An 18,978-nucleotide genomic window follows, 5' to 3' on the forward strand; every position below is an offset into this window, starting at 1 on the left:
CGACTACTCCTGACTGCCAAGGTTAACGTATTCATCGATAGTACGAGCTAGTCCTAACTGTCAGTTTTGGACAGAACGTAGATACCATGACGATACCAACATGTGGAAACGTAGGTCCAACTTTTGTCTCACTTACACATTCACAAAAAAGTGGGACAGATATACGCTGCCATTTTGTCTAATTTGGCATATATTATTTCGTTTTTTGACGCTATTGACAGATGATTAACAGCGTGACAGTGACAGTCAAGCGACACCCACCGCATACTCTATGGTATGTTTGTCTATGGTAATTCATCTATATTCACTCTGAAATCACTAAAACACTGGTATCCAAAGCCAAATTTTCGTCAGATTAAAAAAAGTTACCGTTCTGTTGTCTGTTAAAGTGAAAATAAATAAAAGCAAACTGAATGAAAGGATTTTAATATACAGAAGTTCATTTAAATAGTTATTCAAGAACTAGTGATTATAATATATATTGTATTTAGGTGTGTAGGTACTATTTAAATAAAATGCAATGAGTACCTAATAATATCGTATGTCAGCTTTATATGTACGTTTACTGTCTCTTGATATCACGTCTACATAGGTTTTTTTAGAATAATAGCACTTAATAACTAGATTGGTATGTACTTAATAGGTACATATAACTATCTACATACCAATCTCTTGATTTGATTAAGGGAAGTGACCTAACCTATAGTGAAATCACAAGTGTAAATTAAAAATTTATAACACCCCCGACAAGTGAAGGTTACAGTAACTAGAAAAGACTAGAGATATAACTATCTACATACCAATCTCTTGATTTGAATAAGGCAAGCAAGTGATCAGGTTTCAAGAGTATCTAGTCGCTTATAGTGAAATCATAACTTCATTATTATTTTGTACCTACTTAAATAACTAGTCTATTAGGTACCTAGCATAAAATGGGTTCAAAAACTATTGAGCCATAGCCCATCACTGATTATTTAGTATATTTGTTAGACAGCTTTGGCTATTAAAATTCCAACATTTTTTTAGGCAGCTTTGGTGTTAAGATTACAACATTACATAGACTTAATCTTGTAATATACCATACAGTTTGGTTCTACAAAATTAAAAGCTAGGACTTGTGTTTAAAGTGGCAATAAAACATTTAATCTATGTATAATAGTTCAATAGAAAGGCAACCTTATATAACACTTTAATAAATAATTAAGTGATAAAGTTAACATAATCTCTTAATTTTTTTAACCCCGAACCAAAAAGAGGGGTGTTATAAGTTTGAGGTATCTATCTGTGGCATCGTAGCTCTTAAACTAATGAACCGATTTTAATTTAGTTTTTTTTTTTTTGTTTGAAAGGTGGGCTTGATTGAGTGTTCTTAGCTATACTTAATCCAAGAAAATCGGTTCAGCCAATTGAAACTTATCAGCTCTTTTCTAGTTACTTGTAACCTTCACTTGTCAGGGGTGTTATAAATTTTTAAATGTTTATGCTTAGTAACTTACAAATATGCAGAATCAGGACATTGAGTTTAAGCTGTATGTCAGAATAAAGTGTATCTGTTTGTCTGTCCGCTAGCTTTTTACAGCCTACCTGTTCAACCAATTTTGAGGAAAGGTACAAGGTTCTTGTATCCCGGAGATGGACATTGCTGATGTTTTATTACAGAAAAACAGTTCCTATGGGATAAATCCGTGCAAATTAAGTTGTCATTATTATCATTTATTTGGTATGGAGTATTTGGTGTCATACTGGACTACATAGACTAGGTATCCTGGAAATCAAAGAGTTAGCACTGGATTTTTAAAACTTAAAAGGGCATCATGTAGTTATTAAATATTATAAATAACACAAGACTACTATCTATCTTAACAGATATATAGTAAAATAAGAAGAATATTACCTAATTGTCTAATTAGCAATTTAGAAAATTAAAGATCAATAATTCCTTTTTCAGTGAAACCCGAGCTTGAAAGCCTGTGGATTAGTGCCTAATCCACTTTGCTAGAAGACTGCATTGTGGTGTTCCTGCATCAAGACTACACTACAGAATAAGCTCCCATAAGCTGTCAGTGCAGTAACACTCCTGTACAATTTTGTAATAATATAAATATTTAAAATTAAATAAAATGTTTTTTTTTTCTCTTCTGTTTTATTAAGTATTAAAAAATGTTTTTATAGCTAGAACCAGCAAGAAACTCAACGGTTGCTCATTTCAAAGATTTTGATATATTGAATGAGTTATTGGTTAGGTTAGAGAGCTGTGGCAGGCATGCCAGTCTTCGTTGTTATTTTTTTATAACCACTTCTTGAATGACTTACTGTCTGTTATTAAGTCTGTATGTTACTGTAGTAATTGTTAAGCTATAAGTAATCAATTTGGTGTGCTAATCTTTGAATTGACAGAACCAATTTTGATGAGACTTTCACAAGCAGTTGGGACTTGGGGTGAGACGCAATCTTTAAACTAGAATGACAGGTTCTAAATCTAGTGCTGTCCTTTTCCGTAGTGCAGGGAGCATTACAAAAGGAATAGCATTTAAACCTGTCGCTTTAATTTAGTTTTGAACATAGATTTCAGGCAATATCCAGGCAGGCAAATTCCAGGATTGGTTACTTATGTAAACCCTAAGAACTTTTATTTTTAAAATGAAATAAAACAAATTAAAACAATAAAGATTTAATGACTATTACTTAAAGATCTATACCTTACACCTGTAATAGTATTAATACCTAGGTACTTTTAGATACCTAGGTATTAGGTACCAATAGGTGCATAAATAAGTAGGTACCATACAACTGTATAATTAAATTACATAAGATGTATTTAAGCACCTACATCATAAACAGTTCTTAATATATGTATAGGTATTCTACAAGATTGATGACCTCGGGTTAGTCTTGAATTGAGTTAGGTAGGTACTTGGGATCAGGGAGGCAGGCATCATAATCTGGTAATAATACTGGTGATCTGCAACCTGAAAAAAAAAATTGATTCAGAAAATCACACTAATATTATAAAGGAGAAAGTTTGTGTGTGTGTGTGTGTGTGTGTGTGTTTGTTACTCCTTCACGCAAAAACTACTGGACGGATTGGGCTAAAATTTAGAATGGAGATAGATTATACCCTGGATTAGCACATAGGCTACTTTTTATCCCGAAAGATCAAAGAGTTCCCACGGGAATTTTAAGAAACCTACATCCACGCGAACGAAGTCGCGGGTATCAGCTAGTATTTAATATAAGCTACATAAAATTAGGCAGATAGGGAGGTTCATTTAACACAACATTTCATTAACTTATGCCATGTTAGGTAGGTAGGTAGGTACTTGCTTGTCTGAGTGGATGCAAGCTGGCGTGGCTCCATCATCAATGAATGCAAGGAGTGATAGGTGTTATAGGTACTGTTTGCAATTGTATAAGTATACCTACCTACTTCACCTCTGTGAGGTAATAAGTTTGAAGAACATGTACTGAGTGTTTAGGTACCTACCTAGGTGAATACTTCTAAACAACTACCCAGCTGTGCAACAAGCCAACTCACTATGGCTTTGCACAAGTACCTACCTAGGTAACTATACTGGTGGAATTTTAATAGATTAATTTTATTTATCAGATATTATGATAGGTAGTAGCTACTTTCTATAAGTGAATCCAATCATGGCAAAATGTTCCAGGTAAGTAAATGATGGTGAAAACAGCTGCAATGAAGAAATTTAAATAGAATAGAACTAAATATTCAGATACAGAGATAAGTAGGTACTAATGAATTTATCACTAAGGAATTGAAATTTAAACAGAGTAACACATAAGTACCTACCTGCTTGTACTTGGAGCCACACGTATTATGTACCTACTATAAGGCTTAGAATAATATTATGTAGATATAGGTAGGTAGCGTACCTACCTATTGTGCATAGACTTTCTTAACTTAGCCTCAATGCCCAATGGTGAGGGTGATATGGTAGGTACTCTTTGTGGTCGATCTTCTAACATTACAATTATTCTACCTTAACATTTAGCATTATTAAATGCATTCTGCGAGCCGATGGCTATCGCTGCACAAAATGGATCGTTCGAGATGCACTTTTATCATTTCAGTCTACGGACGTCTGTCGTCTAGGTAGGTACTTCTAAATGTAGGGTTTTTCAAAGAGGTTCACCACACCCAGCCTTGAGGCTTCCTGTGCCCTCATCCAGTCACTTAACGTTACTCTGTAATATCGCCAGTCAATGACACGGTATCCCACACTACACTTAGGTAGGTTCCTGAGGTACGCTGTGCTTGTACCCAATCTCCGCCCAATACGACAGGCATGGATTGTTCATTGCCACTTCAACTTGCTGGTGGCTTGGGCTATGTTAGAACCTTTCTTTGACGGATGCACTATGTACATCACAAATAACGCCGCTGAGTCAAATTTAGTTACACAACCACGACGGTTAGCTTTCACAGTCTGCTTGATCATTCTCCTCGCCTCCCGTGGGCAAATTAAGGCCCAGGGACTTATAAAATTTCATCATTTTGTTTATTTATCACTGCTCTCAAGCTTCTCTCACTGAGTATTTTTTGGTGAGTTACAATTCGACCACCGACTCGTAAACTTACGCGAAAATGACGTCATTTACTAGTTTTAGCGTGTCAAATTGGTGTCAAACGATGAACTCGTGGTTCGGATTTGCTGGTATTGGTATTGGTTTCGACGAAAACGGCTGCCATTCTCGATGGTGACGTATTAATCTGGTATTTGGTATGGTAAAGTAAAAGATATACTCGCATTTGCTCGATCAACTTTAGTTCGTAATGTTTCCGCCTGTGTCGCTGGCTGTAGATGTATGAAAAAACTCGTTTTCGAGTTTAGTATTTTAAAAACTGTGAAATCTTATACTAGCCATACAGCATACGGCAAGCACGACAAAAAAGCTCTGTGAAAAATCATCGAGTTATTAAAATATATCAAACCATTTAAGTTAATGGCAAACAACAATCCCACTTTGTGTAATATGTAGCGTCAGCGATAATAATTATACATCGAATGTTAATTAATTTGTTATTTTAAGTAGTCTTACAATAATTTACAAAAACCATAGTTATAATTCTATTATCAATAAAGTTTTATATTTAGGAAATATTGTATCGAACCGTCAAAATTGGGATGATGCCACATGTCAAAAATAAATTATTTCTGAGGAATTATTAAATAGATAAAATAATTAATAAAATAAAAATAAAAAAGCCTTTTATTTCTTCTCTAATTTTACATAACATGAATATAACTTAGGTATTTTATGAAGAACCCTTTTCAGGTCAAGGCCTCCTCCAGAGAAATCCATTTTGCTCTATATCTTTGGCTTTGAGCATCCGGTTTCCTAAAATTTCCTAGAATTCCTAAAATTTTGAATTCTTGTAATGTTGAATTTGCAAAATTAATAGTCATAGTCCCACAATAAATTACCTAAACCATTGTTGTTCTAGTCCACTAACTAGATCGCAATAAAGCTTTGTACAGAATACCAGGTATTGTGCGCTCTCCACTTTTAATTGAGCTCTTTTTAAAATGAACCGATGTTGTCTGCACTTAGCATTACTTTGAGTACCTAGGTACTTTTGTCATGTTTTTTAAATCCAATTAAACTTCTTTATTAACCCCCGACCCAAAAAGAGGGGTGTTATAAGTTTGACGTGTGTATCTGTGTATCTGTCTGTGGCATCGTAGCTCCTAAACTAATGAACCGATTTTAATTTAGTTTTTTTTTTGTTTGAAAGGTGGCTTGGCTTGATAGAGAGTGTTCTTAGCTATAATCCAAGGAAATCGGTTCAGCCTTTTGAAAGTTATCAGCTATTTTCTAGTTACTGTAACCTTCACTTGTCGGGGGTGTTATAAATTTTTAATTTACACTTGTATTCATGTACTTTTAAGTACCAGCAAGCGCAGTGTGGGACGACTTCCAACCCGCTGGGATGATGGCCTGAAGAAGAGGGAAGTGGATGGATGAGGAAGGCGGAGGACCGTGTGTAGGTACGCTTATGTGAAGGTCTATGACCAGCAGTTGACGCAAATAGGCTGACTGATTGATTGAAATCTGCATGCCTGAGAGTTCTTAAAAAAAAGTGTAACTCGATGATTTTTGTACATCCATACTCCATACTAATATTATTAATGCGAAAGTGTGTCTGTCTGTCTGTCTGCTACCCCCACGACTCAACAGTTTTACCGATTTGGATGAAATTTGGTACAGAGTTAGCTGATATCCCTGGGACGAACATTGGCTATGAATTTTGGTACGGTACCTCCGTACCAAAATTCTTGCGTTCTGGAAATTGACATAGGACACTTTTTATCCCAGAAAGCAGAGTTGCCACGGGATTTTAAAAAACCTAAATCCAGGCACACGATGTCGCGGGCATCATCTAGTGTCTGAATCTGATAAATCACAGCAATATGACCATGTTGAATGCCGATCGAATTGAGGGTGGTTACGAGTACGTCGTTGCTTCATTCACTTGGAAATATCGCTCCGTTCGCCCGTTATTTTGCAATCCGGTCATTTGCAAAGTGGTTGCCCAAATGTTTGGTTTGGATTCATTGTTTGTATTAATTATACACATAATATGATAAGTATGAATAACGCTTTTCATCTACATTTTCAGTAAAATGATTGGTCAATTGGTTCTATATTTCCGGCCTATGAATGCCTGGCAGATTTTACTTAATAATTTGATGATAAAATAAGAGAAAGCACATTATCTGTTTCGAAAGTGTGTCTGTCTGTCTGTTAGCTTTTCACCGCCCGTCCAGACAGAATAAGCAGTTTGTTCCTGTTGAAAATCGAATCCAAGATTTTCCACAATATTCATGTTTGGGAGTCAGGTCGTCAACAAACTTACTTTAAAATCTTATTTTAACACAAACCGTAAAAAGTGTTGAATGCTCAATGCTTATCTCAGTACGGTGACCTAGATCTGGTTCCCGATGACCTACAAACCTATATACCCAGCATATTGGTACCTTCCACTCGACTGAGTGGTTTGCAGCGGTGAAATTGCTGGTAGAATGTAACATAGGTAGATGACTCATTTTATTGCTCCATGAAATGCATAAAAAAACCGGCCAAGTACGAGTCAGACTCGCGCACTGAGGGTTCCGTACTCGGGTATTTTTTCCAACATTTTGCAGGATAAATCTAAAACTGTTATACTTACATAAAAATAAATAAAAATCTGTTTTAGGATGTACACGTAAAGCCCTTTCATATTATGATATATAGTATAGTTTTTGTATAGTTATCTCATTTTGAAAATTGAAACACATTTTAATTTTTTTTTAAATGATGTAACCACAAATTCGCGGTTTTCAGATTTATTCCTGTACTTGACAGACAGACAGACAAACAGACAGACGCACAGACAGACAGACGGACAACAAAGTGATCCTATAAGGGTTCCGTTTTTCCTTTTGAAGTACGGAACCCTAAAAAGAAGTAGGTATTATTTGATTATAATATTAGATAACTATTTATAATTTTTATTTATTAAAGACCTCTCTATGCGTTTAGGCTCCCATTTTTTCCACAGCTTTCTGTCTACAGCTTTATTGACCCAATTCTCTCCTACAATGTTAACCATTTCATCTGACCAACGTTCTAGCGGTTTACCTCTCTTTCTTTTACCTTGGGGGCCAGACAGGGCAGACTAATTATCTGATAAATACCTATAAAGTAAGGAATGAAAATAATTATCTATTAAGCTATGTCGGTTACTTTAGATCCCGTAGAAAAACTCTAAGCATAGAGCTCTCTCCATCGCCCTCTGAGTGACTCTGAATTTTATTATGAGACCTATAAAATCAGCGACCATAATATATCGCCATACTAGAATGCAATTTTTTTTTTCATTTTCTGCTTATTATTCCAAGGTCACCAAGTATTCGACCTTAGAATAAATAATAAGTAGAAAATGAAAAAAAAATCAATATACTTGGAAATCCTAAACTTTTTAAAAGATAAAATACTCGCGAAAGTGAACTCATGCAAGATAATTGGCAATAACAGACTTTCCTAACTTAGATGATATTATCTTTCTTTTTCTGTTTCCTAGGTAATGGCGAAAAAGTTTTGTGTTCGGGGAAAAGTTACGCAGCGTACATTGCCTGCATATTTAACCGACTTCAAAAAAGGAGGAGGTTCTCAATTCGTCGGAATCTTTTTACTTTTTACGGTACATTTTAATATATTCAATTGTACGCTCTTGGAAAGGCCTATGTCCAGCAGTGGACGCATACAGGCTGATGGAATGGAATCAATGGAAAAAATTGTATGCTAATAGTTTAAACGCGAAAATGAAAAAGAAACGGCTAAGTGCGAGTCAGACTCGCATACGAAGGATTCCGTAAATACCTACCATCGTAAAAGAAGTAACACTTTTCATTTTTTTTTAATTTTCATGGCGGCCATTTTGAAACTTTAATTATTTGTTGTTGTAGCGAGAAATATTCACGGATAGAAGGACAGCGGAGGCCTAGTAATAGAGTCCCGTAGGCACCCTCCCATAAGGAACCTTAAAATGAGGAACACGTTGCTCAATTATTCGTTTACGTATATGTGCAAAATCAAGAATAGGTATTAGGTAGGTAATTAGCCCTAATGGCAGTTGTACCTAAAGCTATTATTTTCAATTACAGACTTGACAATACAAATAGCTGTGTAAAAGTGAATCTTGAGTTATGATAAATGCCCATAAAAATAGTTTTCAATGAGCCATTTTATTACATAAACTACCTAACTACGTAGCAAATAACAATACTAATGTACATAACGTATTTTTCTTAAGTATCTATTGTTATCTTTCAAATAAATATTAATACAGAAATAATTCATATAAACAGTTATGTATTTTGAAAAAAAAACGTACTTACGAAGTATTTCATCATTATTTTCAAACCATTACCGGCTCACTACTGAGAACGGGTCTCCTTTCATAATGAGAAGGGGTTAGGCCATAGTCCACCACGCTGGCCAAGAGTAGATCGGCATCCTTCACGCACCTTTGAGAACATTATGAAAAATTCTAAGGTAAGCAGGTTTCCTTACGATGTTTTCCTTAGCAAGTGTTATTATTTAGTTCCTTAAAAGCCACATAGCTCCGTAAAGTTAGAGATGGGTGCCCGTAATCAAATGCTGACCCCCGAATACGAGGCCGATGCTGTTAGGCTGCCTATCACGAAGTATAGTATAATATACTTATCTAAAATTTTCAGGGTTCCGTACCCGAAGGGTACCAACGGGACTCTATTACTAAGCCTCCGCTGTTCATCTAACCGTCCATCCGTCCGTCCGTCCGTCCGTCCGTCTGTCAGCGACCTGTATTTCGTGAACCTAATTGGTAGAGAGTTGAAATTTTCACAGAATTATAAAAAACTAGCTGATGCCCGCGACTTCGTTCGCGTGGATGTAGTTTTTTAAAAATCCCGTGGGAACTCTTTAATTTTTCGGGATAAAAAGTAGCCTATGTGCTAATCCAGAGTATAATCTATCTCCATTCTAAATTTCAGCCCAATCCGTCCAGTAGTTTTAGCGTGAAGGAGTAACAAACATACACACACACACACACACACACACACACACACACACACATACAAACTTTCGCCTTTATAATATTAGTGTGATTCAAAATATCCGCTATGAAAATTAAAAAAAGTTTAAATTACATAGGCTTATAAGATGGTACGGAACCCTACATGTGCGTGTGCGACTCGCACTTGACCGATTTTAGTAGGCGTTTAATTTCAGTGCATTTAGTTAGCTAACTTCCAAAGTAGGTACCTCTACCTACGTAGGTGGTAGAGTTCGCAATATTATCAAGTATCGATTTTGTATCTCTGGAGGTGAACTCAATTACTATTTAGTACTTACTATCTATCTAGAATTTTATGCAAGTAGGTCACTTGATACGTGTTTCAACTTTTAATTTTTTAAATATGCAGGTATATTTCACTAGGTATAATAGAATAGGTACTAGTAGACTGGCGTGTGCTACTACTACCAGAGACTATCTTTTCCATTCCATTCCATCAGCCTGTATGCGTCCACAGCTGGACAAAGCGTTCCAACAAACACAGGTCTCCGTTCGTCCTCGGATACTATTTACTACGCTAAAAAATTTGCCTAGTGTGTTTTAATAGTCTAAAGTCTAAACTCATCTTCGCATTATTCGACATGGTCATTTACTTAGGGTACTCATAAGAAAGTCACTCAGCGGGCGATGGAGAGAGCTATGGTTGGAGTTTCTCTATCTGAATCAGAAATGAGGAGATCCGTAGGAGAACCAGAGTAACCGACATAGCTTAATAGATAATTATTTTTATTACCTACTTACTTTATTGGTATTTATCAGATAACTAGCTGAGGCCCGCAACTTCGTCCGCGTGGATTTAGGTTTTTAAAAATACCGTGGGAACTCTTTGATTTTCCGGGATAAGAATAGCCCATGTTACTCTCCGTCCTTTCACCTATATCGCTGCCAAAAATCAAGTCGATCGGTTGCTTAGTTTCTCTACGTGACTGAATCAGAAATGAGGAGATCCGTAGGAGAACCAGAATAACTGACACAGCTCAGCTGGCTGCAAAGCTGAAGTGGCAATAGGCACATAGTTCTAAAAACCCGATAGACATCCCACCTTCACCTCCAGCACCTTGGAGTCCCAAGTCACTGGAATAGTGACTGCGCACCGGAAGCGCAGCGAAGACCGCCCCTCTGTTGTACGCGACAGGCCGAGATGGCAATCGGGGTAGGGACGCCCCTCACACCCGCACAGGGCAGAGACGTGCGGGTGTGCGGGGTGTCCCCCCGCCTCATACCCCGATTGCCATCTCGACCTGTCGTGTACTATATAACTATAGGTGGACGGACGACATCACACGTGTCGCAGGGAGCCGCTAAATTCAGGCGGCGCGGCGGGACCTATTATCCAGATGTGGACGTCTATCGTTTTTTTTTTGGTTTAAGAAATCCTCTGATTTCTGTCAGTCCTTTCTCGATTTTTTTTTAATTTGCAAGTAACTTTTATTATTTGTTTATTTTTACTATGTACTTATAAGTTTTATATATTTATTCTTATAATAAATATAGGTAGGTACGTAATTTATCGATCTATACATATTATTAAGTATAATATATTAAAAGTTATTGCAATTTTGTTTTGTTTTTTAATTAATATAAATTTATTTAATTAATATAAATAATTTGAGTTTTTAGCAACTTTTGTGCAGATGTCAAGAAATGCTGTCTATCGGTTGATGATGCTGATAAAGAATAAAAATATAGTATGTTTCAACAAGCGATCTATGTATATCGGCACCGGAACACATATTGTGCTGAACATGGCCCAATTCCCTGAACCGCAAACTGAATTATTCATAACTGAATATTTGCAATAGAACAAATAATCTTTTGGCAGGTGTTGTAAATGTAAACCAATTTCGCCTAATGGATTAAAGCCATTAATAATTTTGTAATACTGGAAAATCCTGTTGGTTTGATCTAATATAAAATAACGAAAAGCACCTCCTCTTTAGGGTTCCGTACGTATTCGCAGGGAGCCAACAAGACCATATTACTAAACCTCCGCTATCCGTTTGGCTGTCAACGAGCTGTAATCTCGTGAACCGTGCTTAATGGGTAGAGAGATGAAATTTTATATACGCTATAACAACAAAATATAATAAAAGTTTCAAAATAGCTGCCATGAAGATATAAAAAAATTAAAAAGTGTTATTCCTTATACAATGATACGGAACCCTTCGTGTGCGAGTCCGACTCGCACTTGGCCCATTTTTTGAAGTTCGTTAAGAAGAACTAATACTTATTTAACTTGACGTAGAAGTTCAAATACCTAAGTTGTCAGGAACTTTGGTAAATATGCTAAACAAGCTTGTCAGTTGTAGAACACAAGCACCAAGGTCTCGGCTCTGTGGAACATCTATTTACTATTCATAACCGAGAATCTGGCAGACTGCAGAAAATCGATGACAAGCGTAGATAAAATTATATGCAATATTTTGTTAGAGGTACACAATAAAAGTTTCAAAATGGCTGCCATGAAGATATAAAAAAATTTAAAAGTGCTATTCCTTATACAATGATACGGAACTCTTAGTGGACGAGTCCAACTCGCACTTGGCCGATTTTTCAAAGTTCATCGAAAAGAGCTAATATTTAAGTTGTAATATTTCGTAACATTTCAAAGAAGTCGCCAAGAACATTATAATTTGGTATTCCGCAATCTCAAAATATGCTAAACTACGTTGTCAGTTGTAGAACACAAGGACCTGTCTCGGCTCTGTGAAACACCTATTTACTATTCATAACCGAGAATCTGGCAGACTGCAGAAAATCGATGACAAGCGTAGATAAAATTATATGCAATATTTTGTTAGAGGTACACAATAAAAGTTTCAAAATGGCTGCCATGAAGATATAAAAAAAATTAAAAGTGCTATTCCTTATACAATGATACGGAACTCTTAGTGGACGAGTCCAACTCGCACTTGGCCGATTTTTCAAAGTTCATCGAAAAGAGCTAATATTTAAGTTGTAATATTTCGTAACATTTCAAAGAAGTCGCCAAGAACATTATAATTTGGTATTCCGCAATCTCAAAATATGCTAAACTACGTTGTCAGTTGTAGAACACAAGGACCTGTCTCGGCTCTGTGAAACACCTATTTACTATTCATAACCGAGACTCCGTAGCCGGCAGCCTGCAGAAAATCAATGACAAGCGTGGCTGTATAATATTTTTTTAGAGGTGGAATTTTTCCTTTGTTGTACTTTTGTGTCCTTTCGCACAAAAAATTCCTGAGGCAATGGTACTGATTTTGAGACTGAATTTCAGAATATTTGCATCTTTTTCTTAACAATGTTTTATGAAAAGGACAACAAACTTTATTTAATTTAGAACTGAAACCTTGGTGACTTTAGGTGCCAGTCGTGAGCCTATTGATTAATTTGTAGAGTACACTGAAATTTAAAGATTCATTTTTCGTCCTTTTTTAGCAATATTAAAAAGAAAAGGATTTTTAAACATAGAATTACGAGACTCACTCACACAAAATCCTGTGAAAATTTATATTAACAAAAAAAAGTGCAAGTCGGGCTTGCACACGAAATCTTTTTTTTTCGTGAAGCCTATTCTGAAATTTTTATTATGGGAGTGAATGACGCCAGAAAAAGAACGAATGTACTAATTTAAGCTTAAAACTTACTTTATAAACATACAGATGCCAGTCTTCTCCATCGCCCGTGAGATGCCCTTCCATGAGGCAAGCATGGAGTACTTCTGCTTGGCTGTCAGCGGCAGCCTCGGGTCCGTGGCTGGTGGAGGCCCATCTCCAAGGCTGGCCTGGTTGGCGGGCCTGCGCTCGGAAGCGGCCAGCTTCCCCAACTGACACCCCATAGCTACTCCACACACTCACTTAATTGACATCTTTCACACCACTGCCTGTTCCTACCACTGAAACTTTAATTTAATAAAATGATACAGTAATTTCTACTGTTATAATTTCACTGACATTATTATTATTTTCTTCATTCACTACTGCGTTTGAATTTTTAGCAGTCACTTTTAATTTTTTTGTTATTTTTCTTTTCACATTCACTTAAACTTTTAGGAGTGTCACTGTTTACTTTTTCACTAACTTTAATTATTTATTTCAACTGTTTTTAATTTTCCTTCATTAAAAATTTTAGTTAGCTTACTTTGTTACGCTTTGTTTTATTAAATTAGCCCTCCATCTTTTGCCAAAAGTTTTGATTGGGTTACTTTTATTTGTTTTTGTATGAGGACACTTTTTGCATTCGCCTTTTCCCGAATCACTTATTGATCTTTAAAAAACTCGATTATTATTTTTAATTTTATTCATAACTTCCGACCGCACTGTTTGAACACTTAAGTATATTTTTACTTTCAATACTTCCGAGGAGTTTTTAAAAAGATCTCGAACCAATATTTACACAGTCTTCCTCAATTTCATTTCCCTTAAAAGAATTTCCGTTTCGAGTAAATTTATTTAGACATTCATGATTTCAGTTCGTGCCTCCACAAAGACTGTCTCGGCGGTCCTACTGAGTACATCTTCGGTTATCTTATCTAATCTGGCGACGTCTGCGTTACCTGTGAAAAGAGAAAATTGTATAGTAATGAGATTTGGGAGGGACGAGGCTAGCTGATCACGATGTCGCAACGTTACACGAACAAAGCGGTCAGATGCGAATCAGACTCGCACACGATGGGTTCCGCACCAACATCGTACCATCGTACAAGAAATCTCAAACCAGTATGTTATAGCATAATATGACAATACCATCTTTATGTGATTTAGTAAACTTATTATTTCAGGAACAGAAATCTTTAATTTTTTGCTTGATGAAACCACAAATTCACAGTTTTCAGATTTTTTCCTTTACTCTATAAGACATTGCTACCTGTCAAATCTCATGATTCTAAGTCAACGGAAATTATCCTATATCGGTTTTGATTCCTTTGAACTGACAGTTACGATTCACGACAGACGGCCAACGAAGACTCTTTCAGGGTTCCTTTTTGCTTTTGAGGTACGGAACCCAAAAAAGTAACAAGGGGGCGTGCAGACCTTGTTACTTTTTGCGCTTATAAACTACGTCCCCATTTGCCAAAGTGCCGGCCCATTAGAACGAAAATGTAGGAAGGTTTGTAACCTTTTCTCCGTTGAGCCGGAACGTCGGCAAATGATTACAGTAAGGTTTAAATAAAGGTTTACACAAAATTTATAAAACACACATAATATTCACAAACGCTCTTCGTGTTTGTGAATTTTATCCAATACTTATATCCACACAAATTATATTATAAAATCTGTTTGTTCGTTACTTGCTTGGTAACTGAAATGAATTTGAAAGAAGTTTATGATCTACAGGTATCCTATAGATTGACCATGCGGTAAAGTTAATATTTAGTTTATGTAGACAATAAGTAATTCCACTCCAGCCACGACTAGATTTATATTATGAATATTAGCAGTTGTCTGTGACTTTTCACTGATTTTTTTTTCATTATTTGAAGTATAAAATATTCTAAATAATGGTGAAAATCATAATATACACCGTCCACTAAATATTTAATATGATAGTTTGTAAGCAAATAGAGCTAGCTATTAGAGTAGAAAAGAGACGTTAATTCGTCGCCGTTTACGTAACCGTAGTCACAGATTACGTTTTGTCATCTATGTGCATTGAACTGCAATTTCCTACGGAATAAAATCCTAGAACTTATAGTATTGGACGAGAGTCGTATATCCTCTCTTAGACGTGTTGCTGAATGATTCTTATTATACCTATTGTGATCGAGTAATATTAACTTTTGTTGGATAGATTTGTATGGAAGGGAACATTTCCCAACAGAACGGAATTGTCATTTTATTTGCATGTTTTCCAAAGAGTTGCGAATTTAATTTCGGTATGTTTGATTTTGTAACATAACAATGATTTATTTCCCTGTGTTTATTTTTCAGTCGTTGGTCATTTCGCATTGTTTGGATGAACAATTATTTCAATTTGGTTTTTAAAACATAGTTCTGGATGGAGTTAATAAATTCATGTTTGTTGCATTGCAGGAGGGCTCTCTCCGTCATTCGTTTTCACTCGTTTCATACAATCGTAGTTCCGATTTCATTTGAATACTAAGCAACCAAAGTCCATGAAAGGACTATGGGCGGAATCGTCCCCACCTATCAACAAGAATGAAATGTAGCGCAATTGATAGATCTAGGCAAGATGATATTTTTTTACTATGGCGACGATGCCCAAATGCATGGGGTTCTCATGGTATCTTACGTTGAAAAAAATATTTCGTTGACGTATTATTGATGACTAATTCCAAAATACTCACTCATTTATCTATTTATTGCACAGCGGCAAGCAGAGCATGCACATAAAGATAACCAGCTACAAAATAACCCCCTCCCCCCGCTCACCAACCCACGCTCTTGCGCAGGCAGGTAGTCGCGCGAACCTTCGTCACAGTCAGTTCGCTGCAGTGTACGTTCACGTGTTATACATTATTGTCATCAGTGTTTGCTTTAAATAACTACAACCCCTGCTTGTTTACTGGACTGATTGATACCTTTTCTATTGACCCTGTCACTGCATTGTTGCACGATAAAGGACTTTGTGATAACTGGATTGGATACTGTGCATTATTGAAACAGGACAAGACGGCCGTGTATAATATGTCCGCGATCTGTCTTACGACAAAGGCGGCACATTCTACAAGAGGCGTTAGCTGAAACTGACCTGAATTTGTTAGCTACCAATATTTCACAAAATACGCCGATACAACTAACATCTTTTTTATATAATATTCTCACTTTTTATGACGTGTATTAACAGTAGTTAATACATAACACGTCACATTTATTACACAAATACTTGTACCCTACGAGATTTGACTCCGCGACCCTTGCTTCAGAAGGCAGATTCTAATACTCCCCGAGTTTTCTTCTTTTTCCAGGTTGTATTCAATAACACGATGGCAGTGTGCCATAGATGCTGGCAAAGAGCTAGGCAATGTTACGCGACAAGGTCGCATCGGAAACGCAGACTATGACGTCCTAGGTCCAGAAATTCAAAGAAACGCGGATGATATCAATGTACAAATTGGTGTTGATGATCAAGATCAAGTGATTTTTTTCTGTTATATGATTTTTGTACGATAAAATATACAAAAAATTACAAAAATAAATCAATTTCATTAAATTCATTATAAATTCATTAAATTTTAATTAATTAATTTAATTTAATTTAATTTATTAATATAAAATAATAACTAAGCGTGCCTAAAAAACCATAGTCATGTTGTGCGACCATATAGGATTACAATAAGGTCAAGATGTTGCAATTTAAGAATTAAGTTAAAGTAATTATTGTAATCTGTTTTGGTTGACAATAAATAAATAAATAAATAAATAAATTTCAAACAAAAAGTTTTATTTATTTATTTTAAGAACCCCATCGATTTTGAAGCTGAAACCAACTGTTTACGTCTATTTGAATCCAAATAAACATATTAACATAAATCCGGTGACTGTTGGAGGGTGGGGACGGGGTCCATACAAAATTGCCCATGGTCCTTTTGCAGACATATTCTAGAAACTAATATCTATGTCTGTGGTTTTCCAGATTTCTGTTAAAATATTCGGTTTCAAAGTTACGCGGTCTTAAAAACAGACAGAGCGGACCGACGTTTTCTGGAGTGAGACTGCGTACCGGTACGTACAGTGTATAGGACGACCCGCTGGACCCTATGATCTGAAAAAGGTGGCGGGAAGCGGGTGAGCGAAGAAGACAGAAGACCTTATTTGGTGGCGCGCTCTTGAAAAGGCATATGTCCAGCATATATATACATATATATAGTGGATACATATAGGCTGAATATTATTTGTATAGTATACTTGTAGAAGCTGTATCTGGGCAAGGACAGGGAGAAGTGGAAGAGGTTGGGGGAGGCCTTTACCCGCGAAGGAGCTCATGTTCCTTAGCAAAAATTGTTCACTTACTAACCATACTAACTTAGGAAATAAAGGGAAATGTAATAACTAACAAAACTAATCTACTATGTAACTAATTAAGGAATATGAGAAATAAAAGGCTTTTTATTTATTATTATTTATTTACTAGTAGAAGCATTTTATCAAAATCCTTCCTTTTCCTACAAAACCTGAAAGTAAATTGAGTTAACCACGAAAACTACTACAGTTTAATCTATGCAAATAAAACTTGATTGGGGACAAGTCGCTGGGGACTTGATTAGCAAGATTAATTTGTCTGTCCGTCGCTTCAACAACTGGTAAGGGCCAAAGTTTCGGGAAGTTTTCCTGTTATACCCTCGAACAAAGATAACTTTTTTACTGTTTAATTTCAAAGACTAGGTACTTACCTACTAAAAGAGCAAAGGTCACGCCATTGTCTAAAGACTGTTTTACGCCGGAGGAGACTATATGCGACAATGTGGCATACTTCAAATTATAATTTTTATTAGTGGGTGGTCCCGGGTTCGATTTCCGACAGGGATTTGGAATTTTATGATTTCTAAATTTCTGATCTGGTCTGGTGGGAGGTTTCGTCCGTGGCTAGTTGCCACTCTACTGGCAAAACTGTGCCGCTAAGCAATTTAGCGTACCGGTATAATGCCGTGTAGAAACCAAAAGAGTATGGGTTTAATGCAAACAGCCATACCCCTTTCAAGTTAAGCCCCTTCCATCTTAGACTGGATCATCACTTATCACCAGGTGAGATTGTAGTCAAGGTCCAACTTGTATCTGAATAAAAAAAGACACTCTTCCGAACCCTACGTGCGCGAGTTGGACTCGCACTTGATCGGATTTTTGAAGTCGTTATTCTGATTGCTAACAATTTGTTCCCTTACGAATTTTCATATTTCTTGTTGGAGCAAGCATGTAATGTCAAACGAGCTCTGGCAAAAGCGATTAAAAGATTATTGGCAGTGAATAAAGTAAAAAAATAGGGCGTTTCACCCGATAAATAAGCGTGTGAGGGTGTAAAGCGTTGTCGCGAGCTATTTCTGCACCCTTGTCAACGAGACACCAATTAAATTTGCGCTCGTTTCGAACGGTGAAATAAAAATTTCGCTCAAACGACCGGCCGGCCGCCGTAATCATATTTCACGGCAATATTTTATGTTTTCGAAGGGTCTGAATAGGGACGGGGCAGAAGTGTCCTGGAGTGAAGACCGCGTACCGGTAAGTATAGTGTAGGATGACCTCCAGCCCACTGGACCGCAGAAAAAGATGGCAGGGAGCGAGTGGATGAGGAAGGAGAAGGTGTTTGGCGCGCTCTTGGAAACTCCTATGTCCAGCAGTGGACGCGTTCAGGATGATGGAATGGGATGGAATAGGGATGAAGTTTTTCGGATTAAGCTCTATGTACATTTCACT

At 36.5% G+C, this 18,978-nt stretch overlaps 1 protein-coding gene and 1 long non-coding RNA gene across 3 annotated transcripts in view; one reads left to right on the plus strand and one right to left on the minus strand.

Annotated features, from left to right (window-relative positions):
- The window catches only part of LOC123873225 (neuroglobin-like), an 87,527-nt gene that overhangs the window by 23,470 nt on the left and 45,079 nt on the right, over nt 1-18,978 (minus strand). For both annotated transcript variants that reach the window (XM_045917966.1, XM_045917965.1), the window contains exon 2: nt 13,255-14,162. In XM_045917966.1, the coding sequence (XP_045773922.1) occupies nt 13,255-13,445 (191 nt within the window). In that variant the 5' untranslated portion in view covers nt 13,446-14,162. The remainder of the gene's footprint in view (nt 1-13,254; nt 14,163-18,978) is intronic.
- On the plus strand, nt 564-2,134 carry LOC123873229. The gene is made up of 2 exons (XR_006797640.1): nt 564-719; nt 1,949-2,134. It is a non-coding gene; the product is annotated as an uncharacterized LOC123873229 (long non-coding RNA).

Source organism: Maniola jurtina, chromosome 16 (assembly GCF_905333055.1).
Source record: "Maniola jurtina chromosome 16, ilManJurt1.1, whole genome shotgun sequence".
Lineage (NCBI taxonomy): Eukaryota > Metazoa > Arthropoda > Insecta > Lepidoptera > Nymphalidae > Maniola > Maniola jurtina.